We start from the raw sequence: 27,874 nt of genomic DNA on the forward strand, positions 1-27,874 counted from the left end.
AGCCCTGCGTGCTTTGCTGTGGCTGGAACTGACTTGGTCACCTGGGTTCGACAGCATTGATGCAGACAACCTTTAAGCTAACGGTGGGACATGCTGCATGTCAGGAACTTGTCAGGGCTGCCAATGGGGAGCAACAATATTGTTAAAATTCGGTTTTCCTCTGGACTAATACAAGTTGTGTGCTAAAGCAAGGTGTGATGCCCTGGAGACCAATCCAGCCCAGGCTTGTCAGAGGAGGAGATGGTAAGACAGGTAGTGCCCAAATCGCAGCCGTCCACAACCTGATGGCAGACGTAGCTGGGAGAGATGACCTCCTGTTCTTGGGAATGCTTTTGGAAATGAAGCTTCTGCTGTGCCCCTCGAAATGCCCGAGTGCCAAACTTTCCAACACACTTTTAACTCTGCTCTGTGTTGCGTGATGCCGTCCTCTGTGCCTGTGCAGCGTTGGGTGGGTGAGCTGCCCTTCCTCTTTGCATGTAGAGCCCTCACCGACATCGAGGATGTGTCGCTGAAGACAGCCGTACATCTTCGAGCTGGAAGGGCCAAAGTTCCCATTTTGTTCCCAGATGCCCTCGTGGGTACGTAAGAACACTCTGCTTTTGCTCTTGGTCGGCTATCAATTTTATACAATAATGTAAACTCTCAAACTGTCCTCCATATCTGGTAGATCTGGAAGCAGTAAATTAGCAGAGTACAATCAAAGCAGAAGCAAAAAATAGATTCTCCTCCTCGGAGGTGTTTCTGGGGAGCCAGATGTCTGTCATCTACTGCAGTATCCAAATGCCTGCCTCCAAACACCGGACAAATTGTGGGGTGGGTGGTGGCCATGCAGTGTGCCGGACACGGTGTGGGTGAGATGTCTGGGCTCTCCCTGCTGTCACAGCATCGGAAACGCAGAATAACTCCTTCTGCATCACTGGGGCTTGCTGGTGGTGTAACTCTGCAGAGTTTAACCCCTGGCCCTGCTCGTGGGAGCTCCGCCGATCATCCCACCTCCCTTTGCCATCCAGGAGCAGGGGAGTGCGGCCACCCGTGCTCATGGAGCCGGGAAAACATACAGGACTCTCAGCAGCGGTTCTGGCCCACGACATCCCCTGGCTGTGCACTTGAGCGACCCATTTCTTAGCCTTTGGTTTATTCTTTCCAGCCCTTGCACAGGGGAATAATCTGTTTTCATTTTATTCTTCCGACTCAAATCAACATGACTGCTCGCATCAGCTACATTTACAAGATCAGGCTCCCTGGTTTGTAAAGCTGCGTGTAGTTCATCTCTGTTGGTAAACTTCTTTTCTTACTTGCAAATCTACCCAAGAGAAAACGGTCGGAAAATGTGTTACTGGCTCGGAGACTCACTAACCTACCATTTAACAGTGGTTGAAAGGGCTTCTCTATTTTTATGTAGAGTGCAGATCGATAAATCTTTAATAAACATTCATTTTTTTTTTTAGATAATGCATCTCTTGAGCTGCAAGAATGCTAAATTACCTACAAAGATGAGTTTCAGTACAGAAAAAGAAAAGCTCACATGTAAAATTTCAGCCCTGGGAATTTTATGTTTTAATCGGGTTGCAGTTACCAAAACAATACTTTTCAGAAATCTGACACAGCTGTCTCATTTATTAACCTGAATCACAAAAAAAAAAGGCAAATATAAAGCATTCAGCTGAAGTTGTTAAGTCCCAAGATGGCTTTCTTATTCTGTTGCCTGACTAGCTTAAGTTTATAATGACCGCACTGCAGACCTGATTCCTTTGTACTGAATTTTTACATAATCCTTAGAAGAAAGAAAAATCAGGCACCTAACCAATTAAGACTAGGGGTTTGGATTCAGAGTTACAGACACTTCAAAGAAAGCTAAGTTTGCCCAAAAAGACATTTTCTTATGTCACTTTTGGTTCGGGTGCAAACGGTGAGCTGTATTTGGTAAAAAAAGGCTGTTTGTTTCATATTTAATAGCCATCCAAACAAGCTCGTGGTTGTAACAATGACCGTCATGTTTCAAAAGTAGTTGTATATATTCTAACATAATAAGATAATAAATAATACATGTCTGTCTATAGCTATCTATCCACCCATCCATCCATCTAGCCATCCATCCATATAAATCCATTCCTCTTAAATGTGAAATTACGAATAGCGAAAAATGCTCGTTCTCCCTGATATTCTCTATTTTTTTCCTAGGAATTATTCTTAACCTAAGCCCCGGATTTAAAGGAACGCTTACTTCAATCAGGCTTGCTTACAAATCTAAATTTTCTGTGTGACACCGAAAATGCAGATCTCCCCTTGCATTCATTAATGACTTTTTGTGCTTGACCTTTCTTTTTTGGTGGGGGAGAGATCCAGTGATAAACCGTTATTGGCATTTACAATTTGGTACGCTTTGCTCGCATGCAGTCTCTGTCAAATAATGGCTTTATCAGTGTCCAGGCAGAATTTGGGATTATCTAGAAGCGGACCAGGATCATCTTCTTGTGCAGAAGGTGCCTGCAGAGACACGGCCCTGCTCAAGTGGTTGGTCTCCGCGTGAATTGGGGAACCAGGACCTCTTGGGTCTAAATCCCAGCAGTGTCTCTGTGGGCTACAGTCAGCTAAATGGTGTTTTGTGTTATCTGGTGGTGGTGGATAAAAGTCCCCACCGTCTTTGGCAGGGCCCGAGGAGGCTCAGCAAGCTGCTTGGGGTTTGGGAGGCAGGTGGGGGAGCATGCCTCCCTCGCAGGGAGCATCGCTACTTTGCATCAAGGCGGCTGCTACCAGCCGCAGGCTCCGGGGATGCCAGTTTTAATAATTGAAGGCTTTGCTGCCCTACACAGTTCAGAGCTTTATACCCTCCTCCTACAAAAACTTCCCGATTCCTTTTGCTGCTGATAAAATGCCTGTGGGCAGGTGCTGTCTGCCTGCCGATGCTGGAAATGGGGATTTCATTGTGGGGGCACAGCGAGCGCTGGGGTGGTGCGGGAGCCGGGGAGGCTCATCCCTGTGCCGCTTGGCAGGCGGGCAGTTCTGCAGGGATGGGCTGGGACAGCCTGGCTCAGGCAGCCCCCAGCCCCTGGGAAGGGGGACGCCATGCAAAGCCCCGATGCCGGGCTTTTATGCTGCGGGCTTTTAACCTCTACATGGGACACAGATTATAAATAACTTCTCTGAGCCAAATCTTCATCATCGCAGTGGGGCGCCTGCGAGGGGGAGCAGTGGGAGGGCGAGCACGGCAAGGTGGTGGGGACGCTCTCAGTGTGTCTGCCTTCTCCAGCATGGGGTTGAAAACTGCTGTGTTTGGGTCACTGCAATATCTGGGATATGGCAGGGGTGCTTCCCATGGGAGGAGGTGATGGGTAAGGCAGGGGCGAGGTTGGGGTGGTGGGGAGACAGCAAGAGAAATACTTGACTCAGTGGGATGCCGGCGAGACCAGCGCTGCAGAGCAGCGGTGTTCACACAAGTAACCGTAACTCTTTTTTGGCTGCCTTCGCATCCTCATTATGAATTATTTTAATTTCTTCTGTGGATTTATTAAGTGCCTCTTGTCCTGGTGGCTCAGCACTTATTTACCAAGTTAAACCAAGCAGTAAATTACCTGTGCTTGCCTGGGCACAATGGACAATGCAGCAGAACTGCAGTTATTGTGTTAGGAAATGAAAATTAGGCCAGAAATAAAGAAAATGGGAAGGCTTCTATGGTATTTCCTGCCTTTGCCTTCTGCTAGATCTCCCTGGAGAGAGGAATCTGTGCTGGAAGTCCTCCTGGAGAAGACCTCTGCTGTCCCCTGGGCCTTAAAACTAAAGCGCCTCCCGGCTGATGGAGAAGCACTGATTTTCTTCCCACTGGAAGCTGCTTTTTGCAACAGCTCCTCATGTTGACATCAAAATGCACCTTCTCCCCAGAAAAGACTGATCCAGCCTGGGAACTTGCTCCATCCATTTATTCTGGCTCCACTTTGTCTTCTGCAGTGGCGTGGTGGTGGGGCTATGTTTCCCCCGGCGATTCGCAGATAGGTCAGGTATTAGCCAGGCGTGCAGGAGCTTTGCGGCTGGGTCCACAGTTGGCCCTTCTCCATGGAGCCCATTAAAGCTTTTACGCTACAATTTAGGCTAAGAAATTCTATTTTGTCAATTTTATTGTCCTCAAGGTATCACGGTGAATGTCAGATTGGATTATACGAATGAAGACGGTTTTACTGAGAGCCTGTTAAAGGCTCTGTGCTAATTTTATAACTTAGTTTATAAAGTGCTTCTGGTAACGCTGAATTGATTGTGAGCAAAGAGGCAGAGGCTGTTTGGTCTTTTGATATGTTACTTCTCAATAGGAGCAACACAGTTGTGGGGTTCGGTCATAAGCACCAGATAATCATAGGGGGTTCCCAGCATTTGGCCGTTTACAATTCCCATACGTTTTCTGTGCAAACATTTTCCCTTCTCTGATGCTTGTTTTTGCTGACCCTCTCTAGTCAGGAGACAGGGTTCCCTTATTAATCTGTAAATCAGAGGCGTTTAATTGCTTCTGCAATTTCAGTATGGGTTTGGTCATGTTCCAGTGGAAAAAAATGTTGCTTTGACCAACCACTGTGATGTCTGTTTTTCCAAGCAGGAGACAGAACAGAGAACAGAGATAAGATAGAGTCAAACAGAGGATGCCTTTTCTAATTACAAATGGCCCATTCTGTTCTGCTGTGGGCAAAAGGCCAAATGTAGTGCATTACAGAATATAACAATATAACTGTATACATGTGTGCTTAATATTAGGGGACAAAACCACACATGAACTTAGAGTGTCTTCAATAGAGGAAATATGCATGTTTCTTTGGAATAAGCCAGCAGTTTGTAAAAGGGAGAATTTTCTTCTGTCTAGCTGTAGACTCAGGGTGCAGTTACAATGCTGTTTACATTCACAACCATATTCAGATCAATTCATAATGAAGGCAGATGAAGGCTCCTGTAATGACTGGAAAGAGTCCAGAGTATGTCAGGAATTTCTGAGACCTTCTAGGGTACACTGCAGCTAATTAAATCCAAGGAATAATAAAAAAAAAAAAAAAAAAAAAAAAAAAAAAGAAAAAAGTAGAGGAAGTGCAAATACAGATTGCAGAACTAACCTCAAGGGTCTTCACCATTTCTAAGCTGTCTTCACTTGAATCTAATTTTTTTGGGGGGATAACTGCATTTATTTACATTTCTATATACATCTGCTTTCTCATAGTGCTGCCTCCAGCTCTGTGTGATGAGCATCCTCGGTGTGGGGCCTAGAGGGTTGTGCACAGATAAGAAAGAGCCAAACAATCCCAGTAGGATGGGCGCTGCCTTCCTCCTTTCCTACCAGCTCTTGGAGTGCCCCTGTGCCTGTTAGGCTTTGTGTACCCCATCAGTACCTGAAAATGTTTCTTTTCAGTTCCACCTGTAGGCACCTCCTGAGTGTCTCGTGTGCTTCCCTCCATTGAAGCTGTCTGAGAGGCCGGGCACACCACTGAGAGTCACGTAGCAAACGGCAATTCAAGAGGTGCATGTACAGGTTAGGCTTTAGGTGTGGAAAGACTTAATCTCTTCCTGAGGTTGGCAGCTGGCACTGGAAATCAGGCCGGCTCTTGCTAGACTCACAGAAAATGCAAAGAAAGGCTCAGGGGGAGTCGAGCATCAGTGTGCAGGGATGCAGGGCAAGGTAAGGCTGGGCAGCAGGTTTGGGGAGGCAGGCGGGGTGCAGCACCCCATGAACCGAGGGAGCTGGGCGGTTGCTGTCAGGATCTCCGTCACCTGGGAAAAGCTTGCTCATGCCCCCCAGTTACTGCCATTTGAATGGCACAGCTTTAAATAAACAGAGTGAAGGGGTTTAAAGCTTTTAGCGGTCTTTTCAGAAGGCATTACAAGGAGCTGATAAGAGCTGAAGGAGAGCTGTTTTGGAGCTAAAGATCCGGTTGGTGCCTAAAGACTGGACCTGTCTTTCGGCAGGAGAGGGATACTGGAGCAGCCCTGTCGCAGGGAGAGGATTGCTGGGCTTTCCCACTTGAGCTCTGGTGGGAGTCGATGAGCTGCTGGGGCTCCCAAAGCGCTCTGCAGAGGAGCCATCTGCTCTGCCGATGCTCGCAGGACTGCACTGAGGTTTGGAGGCCAGCAGCTGCTGTCTCTTCTGGGCCCCTCTGTTTATTTGCCTTCAGAGAGTCTTTGAAATCCTGCTATATGAAGTCTTGTGTAAATATATTTTAAAAAAACCCCCACAGTTTAGGGGCAATAAAAAGACACTTCTGTGTTCCTGCATTTGCTGAGTTTGTTTCCCACTGAGGAATATGAAGTTGTTTTAAATAACTAGTAAAGTGGCTGTAAGACTTGAGGAGGAACTACAGGAGGGATGCAGACTTTGAATTTGTAAATCCTAGGCATGATCCTGTAGACTGGCTACAGAAACCGGTTTCGGAGTAATTGGGGTGTGCACACTAGCTGTAGGACTAGGTTCTGTTGTGCTTAATGATGCCAAAGATTTTCTATATGGAGAGAAAAATGCAGATAACAAATATTGTGGCAGTAACAAAACTCACAAGGACCCCAGGAACCCCAGTGCAGAGCTGCAGAGCACCTTTTTTTCTCATTTATAGAGGTGCAAGGTTTTGTTTCGAGATCAGACCTACCTGCCACTCTGTAAGACCTAAGAGCCATGTGGGCTGCTGGAGAGTGATGTACGTGGCTGAATGGCGACTTGGTTCAGTGTTCTCCGTTCAAAAGTGGTCTTTTTTTCAATCTACTAATTTTGTTTGTTCTCTGCCAGCCAGTTGTCATCAAGTTCCCAAATATTTTCTGTTCTTATATGTGTATATGTGTTATACGTTTGTGTAGGCTTACAATTAAGCTCTAAGGCAGAATAGATTTATTTCATTATTTCTCTCTTTGAGAGCCATTTTGGGTTTATTTCTTAGTGAAAACATAGATGTTGGGAAGATGCCAGGTTGTCATGTCCCACTAATAATTAGAGGAGCTGCCCTTTAAAACTTCACTTACATCTTGAAGTTCTTGATTTTCTTTTGCTGGAGAAAATGTGGAAAAACTAGCAGATGTAGGGCATATCTGAACGATGGCCATTGTGGGATTTTTCTTCCCCATATTCTCAAACCATCTTGTAAATGGAGGGACTTTCCGTGCTGTTACCATTGGGACAAAAGCATCTCTGAGCTACCTGTGGCCGCCCGCCTTTGCTTGCAACTCACTTGCTCTTGGGTAGCCATGGGATGGGAAGGCAGTTCCCGGTGTCTGGGAAGGGAATGCAGTTTGTAGGGTAAAAGAGAAGCCTGGAACATGGCTGGCTTTCACGGGGCGCTCACAGGTTTTGCAGCATTTGGGGCCCTGTTAGAACCACAGCTGCTGGGCTGCAGTTCGAATTTGTGATTTCTAACCTGCAGTGCTGTAGGCAGAAGCCTGACACTGTGGCCTTAGGCATGCCAGGACCATCCCAGAAAAAACTGCAGAGGACCTTGAGCAGTTCCTTTTTTTTTTTTCCATCTTTTACTCTCCTAAGTGATCAGAGTGGGAAGGTTCAATTGGTTTTCTTTCTCTTGGCAGCACTGTGTCTGGTACAGGTGGAAGAAAAACATAGCTGAGCGGTAAGTTGGAAGGATGGGGGGAGTGCACTCCGCATCCCCCAGGGCTGTGTTCCTTGCCTTGAGGTGCTTACCAGGAAGGAGGTGGGATGACACTGTGAAGGAAGAACATTCTAGAGCATTCTTCGGGGAGGCCAGGCTTTCTGCAGTTTTCTTTTCGTTTTCCTGTTCTATCCTGCTCCCACATATATGCCCATTGATTTCATGAGCCTCTCCTCTCCCTCAGCGAGAGTGATGTGCCAGTGCCTTTAGCTATTGAATCCTGCTAATAACAGAGATTTCCCCCGAATGCCTTAACTCGATGTTGCCAAGCAGAACCTTACGGTTTGCAAGCCATATTTCTTCCAACGCTTCCCGTCATTTCATGAAAACAAGGCCCTTCCTCTGACATTATGTGATGCTTTTGTTTTATACAGATTACACTGAAATTCTCACTTACGAGGTTATTACATTTTATAATCCCCTGAAACCCCATTATGAATCCTCTTGTAGTAACAAGTACCTGGCTGTCACGTATGCAAATACCTTATCTCAGGAGAGCAGCTGAGCACTGAGGGTGCCCTTTGCTGAACACTTCAAGGTATGTGCTGAGATTGCTTTTTTCTTTTTGTGCAAGTTTATCCCAAAAGGAACCTGCCCTCCAAGAAATCAATAATGCTTCTATATTTGTCCAGGGGTTTTTGTTGGTTTGCTTAGCTGCGCCAACACAAATCCCAACCAGAAAAGTTACTGAAGCAAGAAGATAAATTTTGACCGGCTGCTACCAGAAATACCTTCTTACTCAAAATTTGTGTGGTATCATGCTGTATGTGCAGTCTGCCTTGTCTGCGGTGATCAGCAGCAGTGGGTACTTTCAAGAAGCTGATTTTACTGGTTAAAAGAAAAAAAAAAGAACAAGTCTGTGTAGTCTCCTGCTGTACTTTCAGGTCCTTGGAAACGTGCAGTGAGCAGACAGGGCCTTGCTTCACTGCCTCCCAGCCAAGGGGATCTTCTCATCTTACCAGCAGTAACTTCAACATCTGAATTTCTTACAAACTGCCCAGTCTTACAAACTTGGGACTCGATTTGTCTCTACCATCTTCCTGCCTGCGTTTCTCTTCTGCTAATGATAGGGGTTGTTCATCTTTCTGCAATGCTGGGGAAAAACTGCAAACTTGGAAAACTACCACTCGTCCTAGCTATAAAAGTAATTAAGGAACTTGCTGTATTAACATGCGCAAAATGAAGGCAGATTGCACCCTCTCCTGAGACCCTGGGCAGAGAGAGATACCAGGGCTTTATCGTAGGAACACCGGGTCTTCGTCTGGGCTAATTGAACTGTCACAAGCGGCGCATCAGCCGAGACGGTCAGATGCATCTCTGCTGCGAAATCCAGAACTGACACCGTGGCTTTCTCTGGAGAAAATCCTGGCCTCGCTCGCAAGGCCTTTGGCTGCGGAGGAGAGGGGGAGGAGAGGAGGTTGAAAAGAAGAAAAGGGAAGAAGCAGGGGAGAAAAAAAAAAGGCTAGGGCCTAACTGAAGTTAGAACTGATCTTATTTTAGAGAATGTTTTCTTAACAGAGTGCTGCAACCCTCCGCCTCAGTGTTTTGGATTGAATTACTGTTGGTAGAGATAAGCTCCATTAGGGCTGTCGTTTCCAAAGGAGGCTTTTCCGCGGCCGCTGCTCTCCCTTCCTCCCCCAAACCTCAGGTACAACGATAAAAACATTAACGGGGGCCAGAGCGGGCCATGAAGATGAACTTTTTATTACTATGCAAATGCAGGCAATCTAGGAAATTAATATTTCATGCGTGCCTCTCTTCACAAGGCGTGTTTTGATTACAGGCTCCTGGTCCCTCAGCCGGGCGACTGGCTGTGAGGGCTCTTGTCCTAAGCAGGTTCTTGAACTTATTTTTGTTTCTTGCCGGCTGTTATCTGGGGGCCAGCTGGGGGGCTGGCCGCGTTGTGTCGGGCAGGCTGCCTGAGGGGCTCTTAGCAGTGCCGCCAGAAGAGCAGAGCATCGTGGCACGCGCTGCACCACGAGTGCCGCTTCCCAAGCCCGTAACACCGTCTTGCACATCCTTCCCAGGAAAGGAAGGTCTGCAACAATTACAGAAGGGGTTGAAATAGTTTCCTCTGCACTTCCCTAGCAGGTAGCTAGGCAATGCTACAGACAGACGTATGGCCAAGGTGGGAGTAGGACAAACTGCCGTCCAGTATGCTATCGCTGCTGTGTGTTTGTACAGCACTGAGTGGCGCAGGCAGGGCCACAGTGCCGGGATGCTCGTAAGAGAGGTTGAGCAAAGTGGTTTGGTGCAGGTGAAGATGCGGATTTCCTCAGGCTCCCCCAAGGGCACCAGCAAGCCTCGCACCTGCCTGAGAGGAACCGGATGCGATCCCCCAGCAAAACACTAACTGCGTCCCCAGCGCGGTTTGCTGCGGCCCCTCAGGTTGGGGCTGGCAGTAGGCACGCTGCCCAAAACCCCTTGGGAGTACCGAGTTATGGCTGGGTCCTGCCCCTCTTCTCTCTTCCTCGGCCGCTTTGCAAGGAGCAGCTACAGTTTTTCCTTCACGGAGCCGCGCAGCGTGCCTGCGGGGCGAGTAAGCGCTGCCGTGCTGTTTGTTCGGCTGGCGGGCTGTTGTTAAATGGCCCAGCCAAAGTGACGTAGGACTCGGTGGTGAAGTTCAGGATGGGTCTCGGGATTCTTGTGCTCACTTGCTCTTTTCTTCACCGTGATTGTAGCGAACGCTTATCACAATATATATGCAAGGCAAAAAAGCGTGAGGCAGTGAATGCTGCAACCTGAGACCACGCAAGCGGCATTCTGCTTCAGATGCACTCACCCAGAAGGAGTAAGAGCCTCTTAATGTGTTCAGAGCATTAATAAGCTTAAAGTGGATTTAAAGAAAAGGTAAGAGAACTGTGAATTAAATATTGATCCTGGTATTTCATTGTTGAATTGCAGACATTCAATTGCCCATGGATTATTCTGCCATCGAATCATAGCAGCTAGAGATGGAAAAGCCGTACAATTATCCCATTCATCTCCTTGCCAATGGAAGAGTGTTCCCCACAGTACGTTCTCGTAGTGGTTGAAGTTGATTACTTAATTCCAATTACTGACAGTCTACTAATTGCTTAGGCTGTATTCCAATTTTTGTCAGCCCTCCCATCATGTTAACTCCTTATCTAGAGGTCTGCCCTGCCTTCTGGAGGGGGATGACGTGAGGGGTTTTGAATAGGAACTTTTAAAATAAACCAAAGTTTCCCCATATTTTTTTTTTTTTTCTGTTTGCCTTCATTTCTGACTGCATGTGTTCTTGATCCACCTGCACTTTATAAAATAAACAGGCAAACTAAAATGCCTCCAAATGAGTCATTTAAGGAGAGCAGACGTGTGTCAGCATTCCCCAGCCATGATTATTTTCCTTTCAGTGTGCCATGCACACTAGCCTCCGGCGGATGGCTTTCTGATTTTATATACTTCTAAATAAATTAAGGCAAAAGATGACGTGAGGGGTTTTGAAGAGGAACTTTTAAAATAAACCAAAGTTTCCCCATATTTTTTTTTTTTTCTGTTTGCCTTCATTTCTGACTGCATGTGTTCTTGATCCACCTGCACTTTATAAAATAAACAGGCAAACTAAAATGCCTCCAAATGAGTCATTTAAGGAGAGCAGACGTGTGTCAGCATTCCCCAGCCATGATTATTTTCCTTTCAGTGTGCCCTGGTCACTAGCCTCCGGCGGATGGCTTTCTGATTTTATATACTTCTAAATAAATTAAGGCAAAATATCTCTGCCAAAATCTCTAGCGTTGGATTTACATCATTTTTTTTCCCCCTGCCATCAGAGAATTATCCTCCAGCAATCCTTAGTTCCAGAAATTATTCTTGATGAAAAGAAAATATTAACTTTCTCTGTTACTCCCTGGTAAACTCACACCTCAGTCCTTCACCATTTTCTCTCTCCTTCAAAGCGCCCTGTTTTACCCCGGGCCATTTTGCTGTCAGGGAAAAATGAGCTGCGCACTGGTGAACATCAGAGGGCAACGGGCAGTTTTCTGACTGTCCAAATTCCTTTAAATCATTTATTTATTCTCTCATACATTTTTTTGGCCAGCAAATGTGTGTGAGCGAGGGTTTCTTGATGGGACTGGGCAGCCAGAAGTGTACCAGATGGAAAGGTTGGCAGAGATGGGGGTCACGGGAGAGCGAGGACGAGTCTGTGAAGTTTATTTAAAAAAGAAAGCGCTAGTGATGGAGCCGAGGGGTAAAGGCTGGCAAGGGTCTGGGGAGAAGATGAAATGCTTGAAGGTGGATAAAAGGACTTTTTTTTCTGCATGTGCCTATGCTGCAGCAAGCAAGTAGCGAAAGGCAGATGGGGTGATGGCAGCAGACTGGGAGGATGCTCAGCATCCCTGGGCGGTGCTGGGCTGTGCCTGGCACCGTGGGAGGAGCAGTGGGCACCGAGGGCCTGGCGGGCGCCTGCGCTTGCAGGGCTCATCCAGCCCCAGAGGTGATGCGCGTGAGAAAGGAAAGCTTTGCTGCTCGGAGCAGCATGGGGAAGCCTCCGAAGGGACCCTAGTAAAGAGGCTTAGTTTTGACAGGTGAGGGCACAGCACTCCCAGATGAAGTGACACCAGATAAATGACTGTCATTTTCAACTGCATCTCCGGCGCGGAGTTTTGTGAAGGAAGATTTCCAGGCACAAAGGGAGGAATTTGACTGTTGCCGGGGATTCCAGCCAGCAAAGAGTAAGTCAGTAAAAGAAAGTCCACTTTTTTAAGAAGTTTACGGAAGACGGACAACCATGTGAAAGCAAATCTATTAGACCTCCAGGCACGTAAAATTAAAGAATTCTGCTCAGTCATGAGATGACACAGAGATATGTCAAACTTTGGCCTGAGAGCTTATAAAATGGCTTAAAGTCTTGGCTTCGCTTTTACTTTGAACATCCCGATTGAGTGCTGAGCGGAAGAATAGCCGGGGAGCAAGCAGGCTGAAAATGAGCCTGTGCGGCAGAGCTGCTGCTTTGAAGGTGCGTGGCCTTTCACCGCCACACAGCTTTATCATCCGAGGCTTGCCAAGTTTTTAACCTGATAAAATGAGCTAGGCAAAGGGAAAGGAAAATACGCAAAGGGAAAATATTACATCTGTCTGCAGTTTAAGCTGAGCCTCGAGTTCAGGTTACAGAGTGAAGTAAGGTTCACAGGAGTTATTTTAATATTTCAGTAACTGCGGTCAGGACCACGGTTGCGTTTATGACTGGCAGTGTAGAATAACCTGCAGGAAACATTATCTGTCCTGAGGAATACACAGTCTGAGACAGGGATGCTGTATGTTAGCTCAGCGTGTAATATTAAAAGGAGCTACTATGTCCCTTGATAGTTGCTTACGAAAGAAATGTATTGCCTGTTACCGTAGCTGTGCTATGTAACCTCCAAAACAATTCCCACCATCACCTCCAAACAACAGTTTGTGGATTTTTAATCTTCTCTTTGATGGTTCGCATGGCCATTCTCTCAAAATGTGAATTGTGTCTCCATTAGAGATGGCTATCTAAAGCAAGAAATCATCCTGCTTCCTTCTGCTTACCTTATGTTGGTGTATAGCTTACGGCACATGCACTTGACTGCTCTCCAACCTCAGTATATCCTGTGTTTTTCTGTCCCTTGCAATACGAGTCTGAACCCAAAAGATGTTAAGATGAGGCATTTTTTGTTGGAATAGCACATAATTTTATACTTCAACTATGGCATTCCATAAGTAGGGCTTGCTTATATTTAGGAGATTTTAAAAAATCACTTACTTTCCTTAACTTCCACGCCTATTCTGACGGTAAGATATTTGTGTTCAAACAGAGGAAAATAAATTACTAAGAAGAAGAGATCAGACCGTTCTGTGTTCTCACAGGACAAGGCTGAGGGGGCTGAGATCACAGGAGAGGAGATTTGGGTAGATCTCCTGAAAACCTTTCAAAAGAGAAGAATAATTAAGCACCGCGATAGTTGCCTGGAGAAGCAGTCAGGTCTGCACTGAAGGGGATTAAACTCATTGGATGCATGTCGTAAGCGTGACCCAAGTTGAATGGATCTTGCCTGTGGGCTACTGCAGGGTGGTGTCTGTTCTCACTGATTCCCAAGGGTCAGGGAAGAAAGACAGCAGGTCTTACACCAGTTACTACTGGTCTGCCTGGATTTAACTCTCCTTGTTCAGGCTGGGTTGTAGGATTAAAGTGCTGTAAGCCCCCAAAATAGCGCTGTGTTTGTGGCAGCGCGCTAGTTAGGAAACACAGCATAATTGCAAAGAAAGATCAATGACCTTATTCAGAGTTAAGTGGAAAGATCTATGGTCCAAAGGGGAGTAAGCTTTTGGCAAACAAAAATAGCCAAATTTAGTGAAGTGGAAGAGCATAAATCAGTGGGCAAATGCCCTTCTGTTATTGTTTAAACTGTAAGGCACTGCTCTTTCAAGGTTGCTCTCCAGTTGAACCTTAAGCAGTTACAAACAGAAATTTTAGGATCTCCTTCCCGAATAAATAACAGCTCTGGAAAGCAGGTGCAGATTTAGAGGGTGGTGATGAAGGACTGCAGAGACCTTGGCACCCCATTAACACCGGCAGGTATAGAGTGTCCTCCCAGATCATACGGTGTGGTTTACAACTCTTCCATCTACTCTCCGTGAAGTTTCTTCAAAAAGTAATCAGTCTCCATCCTGGATGGCATGTTGTAATGGTCAGATGGAGGGGATTACACAGCTCTAGTCTGGCAGCTCTTTTCCCAGTAGATGTTGCCACCAAGGCAGCTCTGGAAGGAGGTAATTTCTGGTTCTTTTGCCGTGCTGTGATTAGCTATTTTATGTGAAATACTGAAGAAGTGGTTCTGGTGTTTTTGCTAAGAACAAATGCTGATAATCACGCACGGCCCATCTGGCTGGTGGGAAGACTTTCCAGCAGCCCAAATGCAGCGAGCATGGACCTTTGAACCACTCTGAGCGATTACTGGCTTTCAGCTGTGCTACAGAGCTGCTAAGCGATCCACGTCACGTATGAAATTTATATGTGTGGGTGAGAACAGAAAACCAACCAAGCAAAAGTGTGTTTCTGAATGCTTTACATCTTTTTCCTCCAGCTTTGCACCCAGAGGGAAGCTTCCTGGAGAGTCAGGGCTGGACTGCCAATTGAGGAAACTGGGGAAGCGTGCCCATGCGTGTGTTTATTTTCAAACCAGCCATCCTTGTTTTGGGTGTTGTTTCCCAGGTAAAACAAGAGAAGTGTTCCCTTCGCTGCTGCACACAGCTCTGACAGATTGATGTAGTGTGCCCAGGAAGAAAAGAAATGCTTGTCCAAAAATTATTTCCCATCTATTTGAGAGGAACAAGCCATATTATTTTTTCCCTTGATTCTTAGCGCTGAAAACTCTGCCTTTACTCTTTAATAGATGACTGTGTTTGATGAAGGTTTTTGAACCGCCTAAATGGTCAGGTGTCAGAGATCTATAGGCAGCTGGTGTTTGTTTAGTAAATGATGTCCCTGTTATTGTAGTAAAAGACAGGCCTCGGTGGGCTATAAATACACTCTGTTCCCATGCATCATACCTCTGTCCAAAGGTACATTTCAGACCTTTGGTTGTTTGCTCTCCAATTTCTTTCTTTTTCATTACATTTCTCCCTCCCTCTCTCCCACCAGGTTATTACACTGAAACAAGGCCAAGCCAAGTAATTCATGTAATAACCCTTTCAGAAGGAAGCAGAATTTTCTACAACAGTTGCCATTGCAATCTTTACCGTCAATGCTCCTGTGTTACCTTAATAATGTGACAAAGATGACAATGAACATGTATTTAGTGGGTACTGGTATTGCAAAATGCCCCTATCTATCTGCATGAGAAATTGTGAAATGGAAATGACGGACCTTAATCTGTTTTCCAAAGTTGATTGCACATTGTGTTATAGAGGGTTAGAAAGGAAACTCCGCTGGTTAGAGAATGCATGGGATTTTGTGATCAGATGGGTGGCCAGAAGAGAACTTAAACAGCAGTACTATTTCCTGTCTTTCTTTCCTAATTTTACTCCTAAGATGGTTGTTCTTGTAGATGTAGAGGAATTTTAGGTAATTTACAGGATCAGTAGAGCCCCACCAAGATCCCAAAGGTCACCAAACATTTATTTGAATATCGAAAGCTATAAGGTGAGAGGAAAAAGTGGCTTTGGGGAACCATTTATATATATATAAAGTTCATGTTCTTCTGGGTTTTGCATACACTGATATAATTGCAAAAATAGCTTGTCTTGTGGTGTCTTTCATTCCTGGTTCTCTTTGGGACTCTAATGTGTAGAAGTGGGAACTTGGTCGAAGGCTTGGAAAATAGACCAGTGGGGCTTCTGCAGTAAATGGGAGCCAACCTTTCCTTGTCTTGGATACCACATAGTCATTATTATCTCATGCCAGCTGGGTTGTCTTCTCTCTTTTGCCTTGCCCGTAACCCAAAGCTGATGGTCTGCTCGGCTGGAAGTGCCAGTGTGGTGTAACTGAGAACAGAAAGTGCTCTGAACATACCTGACATACAGGTGGTGCTGGGTGGTACCTCAGAGTCAAATCCATCCTGAATATGAAAACATCTGAATCCAGTAGGAGAGTGTGTTTGAAAGAGGAAAGGAAAATGTAAGCACTTTGAACCCTGGAGAGATTCATAGGCTGATGAAACTCTGGGCCCAAGCTTTCCAAATAAGAGCAATCTCTACCCTTAACTCTTTGTGCAGTAAATCTGAACATCTGATATTTCACTTCTGGGCAACAACTGGCAGAAAGCCCAGGAACGCAGAGCCTTGAACTGTCCTCCAGTTAACATCTCAAAGTCTCCAGATCTGTGAGTGGGCTTTAAGCGTCCCATAGGATCTGGGCTCACCCTGTGGCCAGGGTTGCATTTGACCATGGTTTAACGAATGCACTTCTGATTTAAAAATTAACTTCAGTTTCAGAATTGCATCGAGTTGCTCAAGGAAGTCCTCCTCTGGTAGACAGAGAGGTATATTTACACTCCTCACCAGAAGGTCACAAGGACAGCAAAGAGTGACATTCCAGGTTTTCTGATACTCTTCTGAAAGAACGCAGTCATTTGTTCAGTATGGAGGAGAAGCACAGCCTCCTTTTATTACTGTTTTTTTCCCTTCAAGCATATCTGGCAGAATTAGAACTGCAATAAAACTGCCCTGATAATGATGCAAATGTGTGAAATTGCAGATCTCCTTCAACAACCTTTTGCCCCTTAGTTTGTTTCTTTTCGGTTGTCAAGCTGCTGATTTTAAGCCTCCCCTTCCTGTGAAAGAACATTTTATTGGAAAAAAGATATTTTTTCACTTTTTCGTGGCTTAACTTTCCATTCTCCTCATTGATACTCCAAAGACGAATCTTTGAGGGAACCGAATAATTGGAATCTTCAGGGTACAAATTGTTCATTTTCCACTAAATATGAAACCCATCATGCTGAACTGTGAATACAGCAGGATGCACTTAGCAGGTGTATGAAAATGAAAATAAAAGGACACTGATTGAAAGGAGAGGGGGGGAAAATCATAAAAGTGACATTTCCTCAACTCATCCAAAATACACAAAACTATTTTAACTGCTTTCATAACAGATACCATGCAAAGAGACCCAATTAATTTTATCTTCATGCTGCTATACTATTTGTATAATTCTTTTGGTCACCAAAATGTCTGAGGTGCATTATATTACTCATACAGACTTCGCTCCTTGGAAAAAGAAATCACTTTTAATCTCTTCTTATCTCTGGGTTGATCTGTCCATGAACAGCTCCAAATCTTAGCTGGAAAAAAAGTGTAAGTCATAACAACCTGATAAATTCTGGAAGAAACCTTAAAGACAAAGCATGTTCGCATCAGGCAGAGATTGACATTTAAATAGAGGAGCACATACTGCATGAATGTAATTGTGTTTGAAGGTAGAATATCTTCTAACTTGGTGTATTGAAGAGATGAAGTGCTTTTGCAGGAGGTCATGGTAGCCTAACAATCCGCATGAGGGTAATGGAGGGAACGCTAACAATAGCAAACGAAGCCCTAATTCCTTGTGTAGTCATGGGGAGCCAAATCCATTTCTACAATTCCTTGAGCCAGACTCACTTTTGGTTTCCACTGCTGGAAACCAGCAACAGTTTTGTGTATCAGCAAAGAAGGGGATGTAGCCAAGACCCTCAAAGGAAAGTGCTGGTTCAGCTGAGCAGTGGGAAGTGCTAGAAATTTTATGAAACTTCTGTGCAGGAACACAGGATGGGGAAGCCAAGTTGCCCTTTGGTTCTAGGAACAGGTACCTTGTTTCCTTTGCAAAGCCAGAGCCAGGTTAAGTCCTTGCATTTTTGTTGTTGATCTTCACTTCAGCCTGTAGCGAACGTAACGGGCTGCTCAGTATTCCTGAGCCAAACATGTTGATCTGCAAGGATGTTGGAGAGCAAAAATGACACAATCTGCTGGAATTTGGCTATGGCGACAAAAATGAGTATAACTGACAGGTTAGCAAGTGGGTACTCAGAGATTTGTTTTCCAGAAATGTCCAAGAGGGAGGATGGATGGGTAGATTGATTTCATAATTAAATGTGAAACTGCCTCATTTTCTAGTTTCATTGTCAGCTCAGAAGCCAGCCCCAGTTTGATGAATGGTTTTCTCTGGTTTACAAGGCTTTCAGAAAGCTTTGGTGCAGTTTCAGGCAATCTTGGGCTGAATTCAGCTCTGTACAGGGGTCTGCGTAAATCTGGGTTAGTGTATGATTTCATGCATCTAGGACTGAGAAATCAGTAAATTGCATAACAGTTCTTTTTCTGCATGTGGGCTAACACAGAGAAGAGCTGCAGCCAAATACAGCCAAATTTGCAGGGGACTCCAAATGCCGACTTTGGTATGTGGGCCCATGTTATTTTTTTTATCCCCAAAGACCCAACATTTGGCATTTTATGTTTGTTGTCTCATCTGAATATAAATCACAATGTAAAACTTGTTTATCTCCTGCAAAGTGAAAGCATGAAAATTAGTCTAGCATTAGTCACTGTATTGCACCTGCTGAATCCAGAGACCAAGCTGTGATCAGCTCACCTTTGGGAGAAGGTCCATAGGGTACCGGTGGCCATTTGGCATGCGGTAGGTAGGAGAACCATCTGGATCTGTGTTCGGAGGTGGAAAAGTAAATGGCCATAGAAGAGGGGAAAGCACCGCAACTTCCACTGGCTACAGATTTCAATGGCTCCTTTACATTCGGGTGAGAACCGAGAGGGAGCCAAGACCTGATCTGGAGCGCCGCTTGTTCTCCAGTTTGCTGCCCAGATAGCCCCACTGCTCCCTGCCCCTTTCTCCCAGCAGATCACAGAACTGCAGGCTAGCCTGCCTCGCAGGCTTGTTTTTGAAGATAGCATCTTTTCCAGTCTGGCCTGATGTCAACTTCATAATAAGTGTGTATTTGTTACAAGGTGGGTGGAAAGCCTGTTGGAATATAGGACAGAGAGCCTGCCCTATATTACAGGGTTGGGGTTTTTTTCATTTAAGAAATGGTCATTTATCAAGCTGCTGAGGGAAGAGAAACCCCGCTATTCCTGCCTGTGTGCCTGCTAGGATTTAAAAAACACCTTTAAAGGTATAAACAGACTTGAAACCCCAAAGGATTTCAAGACAGTCATGAAGCAGTTGCAAGTTTTTAGAAAGAGAAGTAGTTAGCTGCACCTTACTGTGTGTTTACTGATTCTAGAAAACATCTTAAAGTAGGGATTTAAAAATGCTTCCTGTGTTCCTCTCTGTGCATTCATCTTTGCATGCTGTGCACATTTCAGGGGGGCTTACTTTGAAATCCCGGATTTGGATAGGGCTTCTCCTTTTCCTTATTTTAAGTCATTTTCTCGGCAGTGATTGTACTTAACATTAATGCCTAAACTAATAGGCAGAATGGATGTTACTGGCCCCCATTCTCTTCTTGTTACCAGTGAAAGAGTAACTGTGAAGTTAAAGTAATTATGTCAGTCTAAAGTTGACATCAAGAGGCTTACGCTTGCTAAAAATTCTCTTTTTTGCATTTCTTTTAATATAGACGATGTTTATAGATTTTTGCTTACAATACACATAGACACAACTACTTGAAGAATCATACCTACTTTTTGTGTCCTTCAGTGACCTTATTTATGATACAACTATAAAAGAAAAAGCTAGGTTGGGTCCTCTTTGAGGCTGTGACTTTGATCATAGGATATTGAACTGTACCGTATTTTATTTTAGAGGTTGTAACGAGAACAAAAGTCAGGAAAATTGAGAACAGCAGGGAGGGCCTTTCTATTCAGAGGTAGATTACTTTATCTTTAATCCTCTTCCCTTCCTTGCGCCTGATGCGATATGCGCATACCTGCGTCTATGTGTACACAACTACTTGTGCAGTTTAAGTTTCTCTTGCCCTCCCTCAGAGCCAGGAGCATAAATCTTATTTCTCTAATAAAGGCATTTAAAGCACAAAGTTATGAAAATATTCTCTCTATTTCTGCGTTGGGTATGTCACTGGCAGTAGGAGGCATTTATCTTCCCTGTCACTTAGTTTCCTTGCTGAAGTCTCTAGGGACAGCAACATTTGGTTTTCTTGAAATTTTCAATAAAGGAAAAGGAAATAATGTCTTTCTCTACGACGCTTTCCCAAGCTTAGCTCTACCGAGGGTGTCTTGCAGGGACAATTAAACCGCGCCATTGCCTGAGTTTCGGCGGGCGTTGTTATTGCAGCATTTGTCCCCTTCCTGACAAATCGCATTATTCCCGTGGCCGCAGACCATTAGTGGGCCCAGGGGAGCCAGGAGGGGATTGCGACCGGCTGCTCGCCCCCAGGCAGAGGCAGCCCCAGGAGGGGGAGAGCAGAAGGCGGCCAAAAAGGAGCCCATTTGGGTGCTCTCCTGCACCTCTGAGCTGCCAGCTACTTATCAGTGTACCTGATTCCCCCTTCCTGCCTGGGGCCGGCTTCTCTCTTAGCTTTGCAGTGCTGTACCCACTGCCCTCCCTACACCTCCTTCCCCCGGGGAGGGGGCCTTTTCCATGTGCTTCCTCTCAGCCCAAGCACTTGGCAAAAGGTGGTCACTTAAACATCAGCAATGCCTGGAAACCATGCCATTTCGCTGAAATACCCTGTTTTTCTTTGCCTTCTGTGTGGTGGTTTGGTTTTTTTTTTTGCTTGCTACCTGGTGTGGTTTTGGGCTTTGGCTTCTCTGGCAGCACAGCCAGGAAGGATAGCAGATATCATGGGCTAGGGGAGGTTTTGAGGTCTGTGCTCAAAAATGGCCAGAGCTTTTCAGCCTTACATCAGGCTCCGCATGGGCAGCAGTCGGGCACTGTCTGTGCGGGGCATCGCTGAGGCCGCAGGAGCAAATACATCCTTGACGCTGCTCATTGCATTAAATGGAGCTATGCTAGGTGACAGTTGTCTCTTTGAGACACTAATGTGAGGGGGGCGGGAAAGTAGTAAGAGGTCAATAATTAAAGCCTCATCTTGACTTGAAATTCTTCCCCCGTTCAGTTCCTGATCCCAAACATTCAGTTACAGAAGCCCCAAAGAGGCCAGTTTGTAATTCTCACCTCGTCTTTATGTAACCAGCTGTGTTTTCCACATCTCTGGGGGTGATGTGGGTCTCCAGGTATCTTGCTTAAGCCTTGCTTAATTCACAGGTTTTTTTTTCTAATATGGATGTTCCCAATTCACTTTTTGACATATAGACAGAAGTGATAATGCATTATATATTTCCTACTACATCGATATTTCTGTTAACCTAAATAGCCTGCTTGGGGAGGGACAGAAGGGAATTACTGTGCTTTGAGAGGTAAACATAAAAGAGTCTCTGGTCTTCTCTCGGATTGCTGTAAAAGCACTGAAGAAAGCTGGTATTTTATCACTTGTAAGGTCCTTTCTGTTTGCTTGCTTTCCCCAGAAATCTTCACCCCTAAACCAGCATGTACATGGTACTCCCTTCATATGTGTCGCCTTCATTACAGCACTGCACCTTGGTGAAAATGGACTTTTGGTCTGTTAAATAGGCTGGTTTAACTTACTCAGCATTTCAGCATCTAGACTTGTAAGCACAGCCGTACGGATAATTGTTACTATTGGAAAACAGATGCTCCGCTCTCTCTGTGAGGCAGGTAATTTGTTTGATGTTCTTGCTCTCCAGGATTTTTTTTGGTTTGATTTTGTTGGCATTTGTAGTATTTCCATTTGCTGTGGACAAAATGCATATGCTAACACACCAATCTTGTGCAAATTTCTGCTATTAGAATTTTTATAGAGTCTAGGTGGAAGCATGTGGATCAAAGTGGTTAAAGAGTTAACACATAGCGAGATGTGTTCCTTCAGTTCTCTTTCTGCCTTTGCTGCAGACAATGTGTTATTTAGTGCAGGTGCTTCGCTGGGAATCTCAGTACCTTGTAGTAATGATCACTGCAGATAATCAGCCTCTGTCTACAACAGAAAAATTACTGCAATTGGATAACGTAGTTTATCTCTGCTGGGACCCCAGATGAGGTGCGTTAGCATAACTGCACAGCCAGCCGACACAACAGTTTTAAACACCATCTTGAACCGTGAGATCAGCGAGATGCTGCGGTGCTTGCTAGGGCAGTGGTTGTCAGCCATCTGCCAAGGCTACAGTCCCCACTGCTATTAACAGAGCAGGCACTAGATTCCTAAAATATTCCTTCCAGGGACCATAGCCACAGCTAGCAATCCTGTGTTCCCGGTCAACCCTTGTGATTCTGTGATTTACCTGTGAAGCTCTTTTGCTCACAGGAGGAGCGCTTGCTTTGGTGGCACCGCTCAGCTCTCCTGCACTGTTTTGCTAAATATAGCTCAGTGCTTTGTCTTTGCATGCCTAAAAGTAAATGCTGTGTTATCAACAGCTGGGTTTTAAAGATAATTTGTTGAGGAAGCACACCGTTTAAAGTTACTGCTTTTATAAAGAAGCCACGTTACACTCTGAAGACTACGCGAGCCTTTAATTTGCTTTGGTGGTTACTAGCTAGGTTTAATTGGGTGCAGTCAAGCTTTAGAAGCCCTGATCAGGTCTGAGATTTGGGAATGTACCTTGACGGCGTCCCAAATCTTCATCAGAGTAAGACTGGAGTGCATGGGGGCAGAGCCCCCCGGCGTGCTACAAGAGCCGTAAGCCAGCAGCAACTACTGGGCCTTCCAGGAGCCCTGTGCCAGGAGACGATAAAAGGGGTAAGATGAGGCCAAATTACAAGACGAGACATGTCCATGTTCTTCACAGGGAGGTTTTTTTGAGGGTTTTGGGTTTCGATCTGGTTTTTTGCTTTTGAGCAAAACCCAAGGTTTATACTTCCGAGATCCAGATTTTCAGTGCTTTATGCTACATAGATATTAATACAGTACCCATGAGTTAAAGTCTTGACCCTAATAGAAACTGTAAGTGCTATATAAAGTTCCTTATTTCACTGGTTCAGCTGAATAAAACACAAGTAACAGAAATGGCATCTACGATGAAGAGTGAACTTTTAAAATTCTTTTTGTTTTATATAAGGTTGGTTAATTTGTGCATCATCCAGTTGTCTCAGCATTCTCTTGGGACTGTTTGTGGAAATAAGTGGGCTAGTTTTTAATCCCTCAGGTTTTCCTAAGAACATCATTATGTCATTTAAAGCATGAGCAGTATTTATCTTGATGACCTCTTGTTATTTCAGATCAAAGTCAGGTAAGAGTTGAAAGTGAATTCAACCTAGCAATCTCATTAAGAAGCTGTCTACAGTAAGAGTTTCACAGAGGAGTCATTCTGAAGGTTTCATTTTGGTCCCTTGCTGCATTCTTTCCTTCCAGAAATCCACTTCTTGGCTTGGGGCGCTAATTACCACCTTTATCAAGATCCCTGTCCTCAAAATGCCTGCACAGATATCTGTGTCTCCTGGCATCACTAGTGTCACCGAATGGGAAATTAATCAAATTACAAAGACCTAAAGATTTGGTGAATTCTAGCCTTGAGTAAGGAATAATACCTACCTACTTCAAGGTGAATTGTGAGGGTTTGATAGGGACATGAAAAAAATCCCTCTTAGTGCTCAAATATTATCGGAATTAGGTCATGATTCAGTGTCTTTTTCCTAAGGATGGAGGGGTGATATTTATATTAGAAAGACATGTGTGGATCTATGTGAGCCTGAAGCTGTACTACCTTCAGAGTTGCTTTTAAAATATCTCCCCCCCACCCCTTTCTGAAGGGTCTCATGAGTCTGTCTGGGGCCGGTACCTCAATGAAGACCATTTTCATTGTCTAATTCAGATTTACTATAACATATGGTGGCAGTGGGGGTGGTGGGGGAGCATCACATTTTGTGAATTAAATTCCAGTGACAGAAATAATTCAGCTTTTTTTTGAGCTTCAGGATTTCTTCCAGTGAGTCAGATTTATTATGTGCATTGGTAACAGAGGGGAAAAAAAAACAAAAACAAAAAACTAACATTCTGCTTTGGTCTGTTGAATGTATCCAGAAAGTTCCCTGTCTAATGATTTCCCTTTTAATGGGTAAATCTTGCTGCTTGAAAAAAAGGTGTTCAAAATACTTTGTAAAACAAAAGTGGAGTATTTTCCCCCAAGTTATTAACGCTTGCCAACCCAGTGGATGCATGAGCTGTAAGAGAGAGCATCTCAAATTACATTAGATGCCTATGCTTAGGCAACTGATTTAAGGCCTTTGTATGGTGATGGCAGTATAACTAATTCATACTATGTAATGAAATATGCATAAGTAATTCATACTGTAATGAAAAGTGACATTCTTATTGTCTAGTTTTAGTAGGAAGACCTGGTACTAAAAAAGACTTTCCTTCTATGTGTTCACACATATGCAGAATATATAAAAATGCTTGTAACTTCTTACTGCACCGGGCATATCATCTAATGCAAAAGAAGTAAAGTTGCTTTACGAGGTGTATAATTGTCCTCAGCCTTGAAAGCAGCGTTAAAGATGGAAATTCATCTTCCATTCTGTTTGTAAGCTTACAGTACAAAGTAAAATTTATTGTCAGGGAAGTTTTGACTGGGTGCTCATCAGGGGCTATGAGAATTGGGAAGATCTGTATAGCCAAAGGGAAAGAACAAGCTGATGCTGAAGTCTGTCAGGAGCAGGAAGCCACAGAAATCAGCAGGTTCCTTGAGATTTAGGGAGTCATCTGAGAAGAGAAGAATGTTGCAGATGCTTTTCAAAATTTTCTTTTCCTTGGTCTTTGCTTTGAATAAATTTGGAGTGGGGAAATTCCAGAGAGTAAAGGTGCAGTGCTCCCTTTGACAGATGTTTCCAAAAATTTTCTCTCTCTCTCTCTCTCTCTTATTTGTGTGTGTGAAATGGAAGAACTCAGGAAATTAAATGTCAATAAATCACTGGGACCAGATGGCATTCATCTGAGATTTCCAAAAAACGCAGTAGCAGAGTTACTGTAAAAATACGTATAGATTATCACTGAAAACAACCTCATCTCTTAAATGAGAACAGTTGTCAATTGACGAGACTTTTTAAAAGACAAGAATAGTGGCAGGAATGATATTGTGGCCAGCGAATTTAATCTCCATACTAGGAAAAGAGACGTGTGATGTTTTAATAAATTAAGGTGCTATTACTTTTGCTCTCTTTGGCTTGACAAAAATATTTAAAACAATACAGAAAAAAACCCCGTGTTACTAGAACGTTTTTTTTTTTTTAATGTCTTGTTTTAAAGTTCTTTTTACGAAGTCTGTTATCGAAATTTGTTAACTAGAGGGTGAGGGTAAAGTTAGCTCTGTTCAAAGATGAAGAGAGGGAAGTAGATTACCTAGATTACAGATAGGAAAAAAGAGTACAAGGACTGATACCTATGCCTCAGCACAGACAGAGGTTATTAATACGTAGCTGCAGGGTTCAAACCCAGGGCGGGTGTTGTTAAACACGTTTAGGGTAGGAGGGGGAGGAAAGGGGTGCTTGCTGGCACAACAGGAACTCATTTGTGCAGCCACACAGTAGACTGAAAATTCCTAAGGAAGGTAGAAACTTGGGCAATGTAATTCAAGATAGGCAGGTGGAATGAAATGCATCCTGGAAGGAACAAATTGGCAAGTACTCAGACAAGTTTTGGATTAACCCGAGCCACCCCTAGAGGAGATGAAGGGATGGAAGGTAAAAGCCTGTCCCTTCTACATCAGAGCGCACCCAAGTCCTTCTAGAATAAATTCAGACCCATGGCTGGAGGGAAGGGGGACGAGCATCAGGCATCATAGAAAAATCATAGAATCTCTTTGGTTGGAAAAGACCTTTAAGATCATCGAGTCCAACCTTTAACCTAACCCTGCCATCCCACCACTAAACCATGGCCCTAAGCACCTCATCTATCCTTCTTTTAAATACCTCCAGGGATGGGGACTTGACCACCTCCCTGGGCAGCCCATTCCAGAGCCTGACAACCCTTTCAGTGAAGAAGTTTTTCCTAATATCTAACCTAAACCTGCCCTGGCGCAGCTTCAAACCATTCCCCCTCGTCCTATCATCTGTTACCAGGGAGAAGAGGCCGACCCCCACCTCACTACAGCCTCCTTTCAGGTAGCTGTAGAGGGCGATCAGGTCTCCCCTCAGCCTCCTCTTCTCCAGACTAAACAACCCCAGTTCCCTCAGCCGTTCCTCGTATGACTTGTGCTCCAGACCCCTCACCAGCTTGGTTGCTCTCCTCTGGACATGCTCCAGCAATGCAACATCCTTCTTGTAGTGAGGGGCCCAAAACTGAACACAGTATTCGAGGTGCGGCCTCACCAGCACCGAGTACAGGGGCACGATGACTTCCCTTGTCCTGCTGGTCACACTATTCCTGATACAGGCCAGGATGCCATTGGCCTTCCTGGCCACCTGGGCACACTGCTGGCTCATATTCAGCTGGCTGTCAACCAGCACCCCCAGGTCTATTTCCACCAGGCAGCTTTCCAGCCACTCTTCCCAAGCCTGTAGCGCTGCATGGGGTTCTTGTGACCAAAGTGCAGGACCTGGCACTTGGCCTTGTTGAACCTCATACAGTTGCCCTCGGCCCATCGATCCAGCCTGTCCAGGTCTCTCTGCAGAGCCCTCCTCCCCTCGAGCAGATCAATACAAACCCAGTTTGGTGTCGTCTGCAAACTTATTGAGGGCACACTCAATCCCCTCATCCAGGTCATTGATAAAGATATTAAACAAAACCGACCCCAGAACTGAGCCCTGGGGGACACCGCTTGTGACCGGCTGCCAAGTGGATTTAACTCCATTCACCATGACTCTCTGGGCTCGGCCATCCAGCCAGTTTTTAACCCAGCGAAGAGTTTACCCATCTAGGCCATGAACCGCCAGCTTCTCCAGGAGAATGCTGTGGGACACTCTGTTGAAGGCTTTGCTGAAGTCCAGGTATACAACATCCACAGCCTTTCCCTCATCTACCAGGCGGGTGCCTGTGTGGCAGAGAAAGGTGAGTGGAATACTGAAATGTTGAGCTTTGCTAAGGAGCAGATAATGTTGTCTATTACACATAGGGATTCACTTTTGGTCACTTTATTCTGACAAAAAAATATAGCAAAGAAAGGAGTGAGGGAAGGCTCACCAACAATGAGAGGAATCGTGGATAGAAGTGAGAAGAGTGATTCGGTAATAAAGACTCAAAGCAGTGCTAGGAAATCAGTTTGTCTCCAGGCTGTAACTAATGATTTGGAGAACATTTCTTGAGGAGGCGCTTGCTATAAACCCCAAACTAGCTGATCCATTTAACTGCAAAGTATGTGATAAGGGAAAAGTATACTTTATCTTCTCTACTCAGGGTAGCAATAAGGTCCTGCCCATACTCCTTTCACTTCCCACAAGAAGTCTGCGTCACTGACATTCTCAAGCCCAGCTTTGCAAAGAAAACATCTAGAGCTGTTTTTTTTAAAAGCAGGCTGAGATCTGGTTTCCTCCATGGGATCAAAAGGCTGGACTTTTCACTAAAGATTTATGGGCATCTCTTCCAAATTCTGTTCCAATCCAGTTCAGCTGAATAGGAAGTCTGCCTGTTTAAGAGTTGGATTGATAATTCAGTGCAGTGGGGATCAAGTATTAGCTTCTGATGTTTGCCAAGAATTTTGTATCAGAGCATCCTAAAGGAGCGGGAAGGAGGGCTTCCGTGCCTGACATTACAAAGCTCATCTCTAAAACCAAATACCTCGTGGTTTGGAGTTTCAAAGGAGGATGTGTTTTATTCTGCAGCGTTCAGAGAATTTGAGATGTCAGCAGAATGGGACTTTCTTCTGCTGTGATTTTTTTTCTAATT

The 27,874-nt window shown here is 44.8% G+C and overlaps 1 protein-coding gene across 1 annotated transcript in view; it reads left to right on the forward strand.

Moving 5' to 3' along the window:
• The first annotated feature begins 418 nt into the window (after positions 1–418).
• UNC5C (unc-5 netrin receptor C) overlaps positions 419–27,874 on the forward strand; it is a 166,868-nt gene continuing 139,412 nt past the window's right edge. Inside the window, exon 1 of the mRNA XM_009634765.2 lies at positions 419–578. Coding sequence (XP_009633060.1) covers positions 419–578 — 160 coding nt within the window. The remainder of the gene's footprint in view (positions 579–27,874) is intronic.

The sequence above is a fragment of the Egretta garzetta genome, unplaced genomic scaffold (genome assembly GCF_000687185.1).
Source record: "Egretta garzetta isolate BGI_Z169 unplaced genomic scaffold, ASM68718v1 scaffold72, whole genome shotgun sequence".
Taxonomy (NCBI): Eukaryota; Metazoa; Chordata; class Aves; order Pelecaniformes; family Ardeidae; genus Egretta; species Egretta garzetta.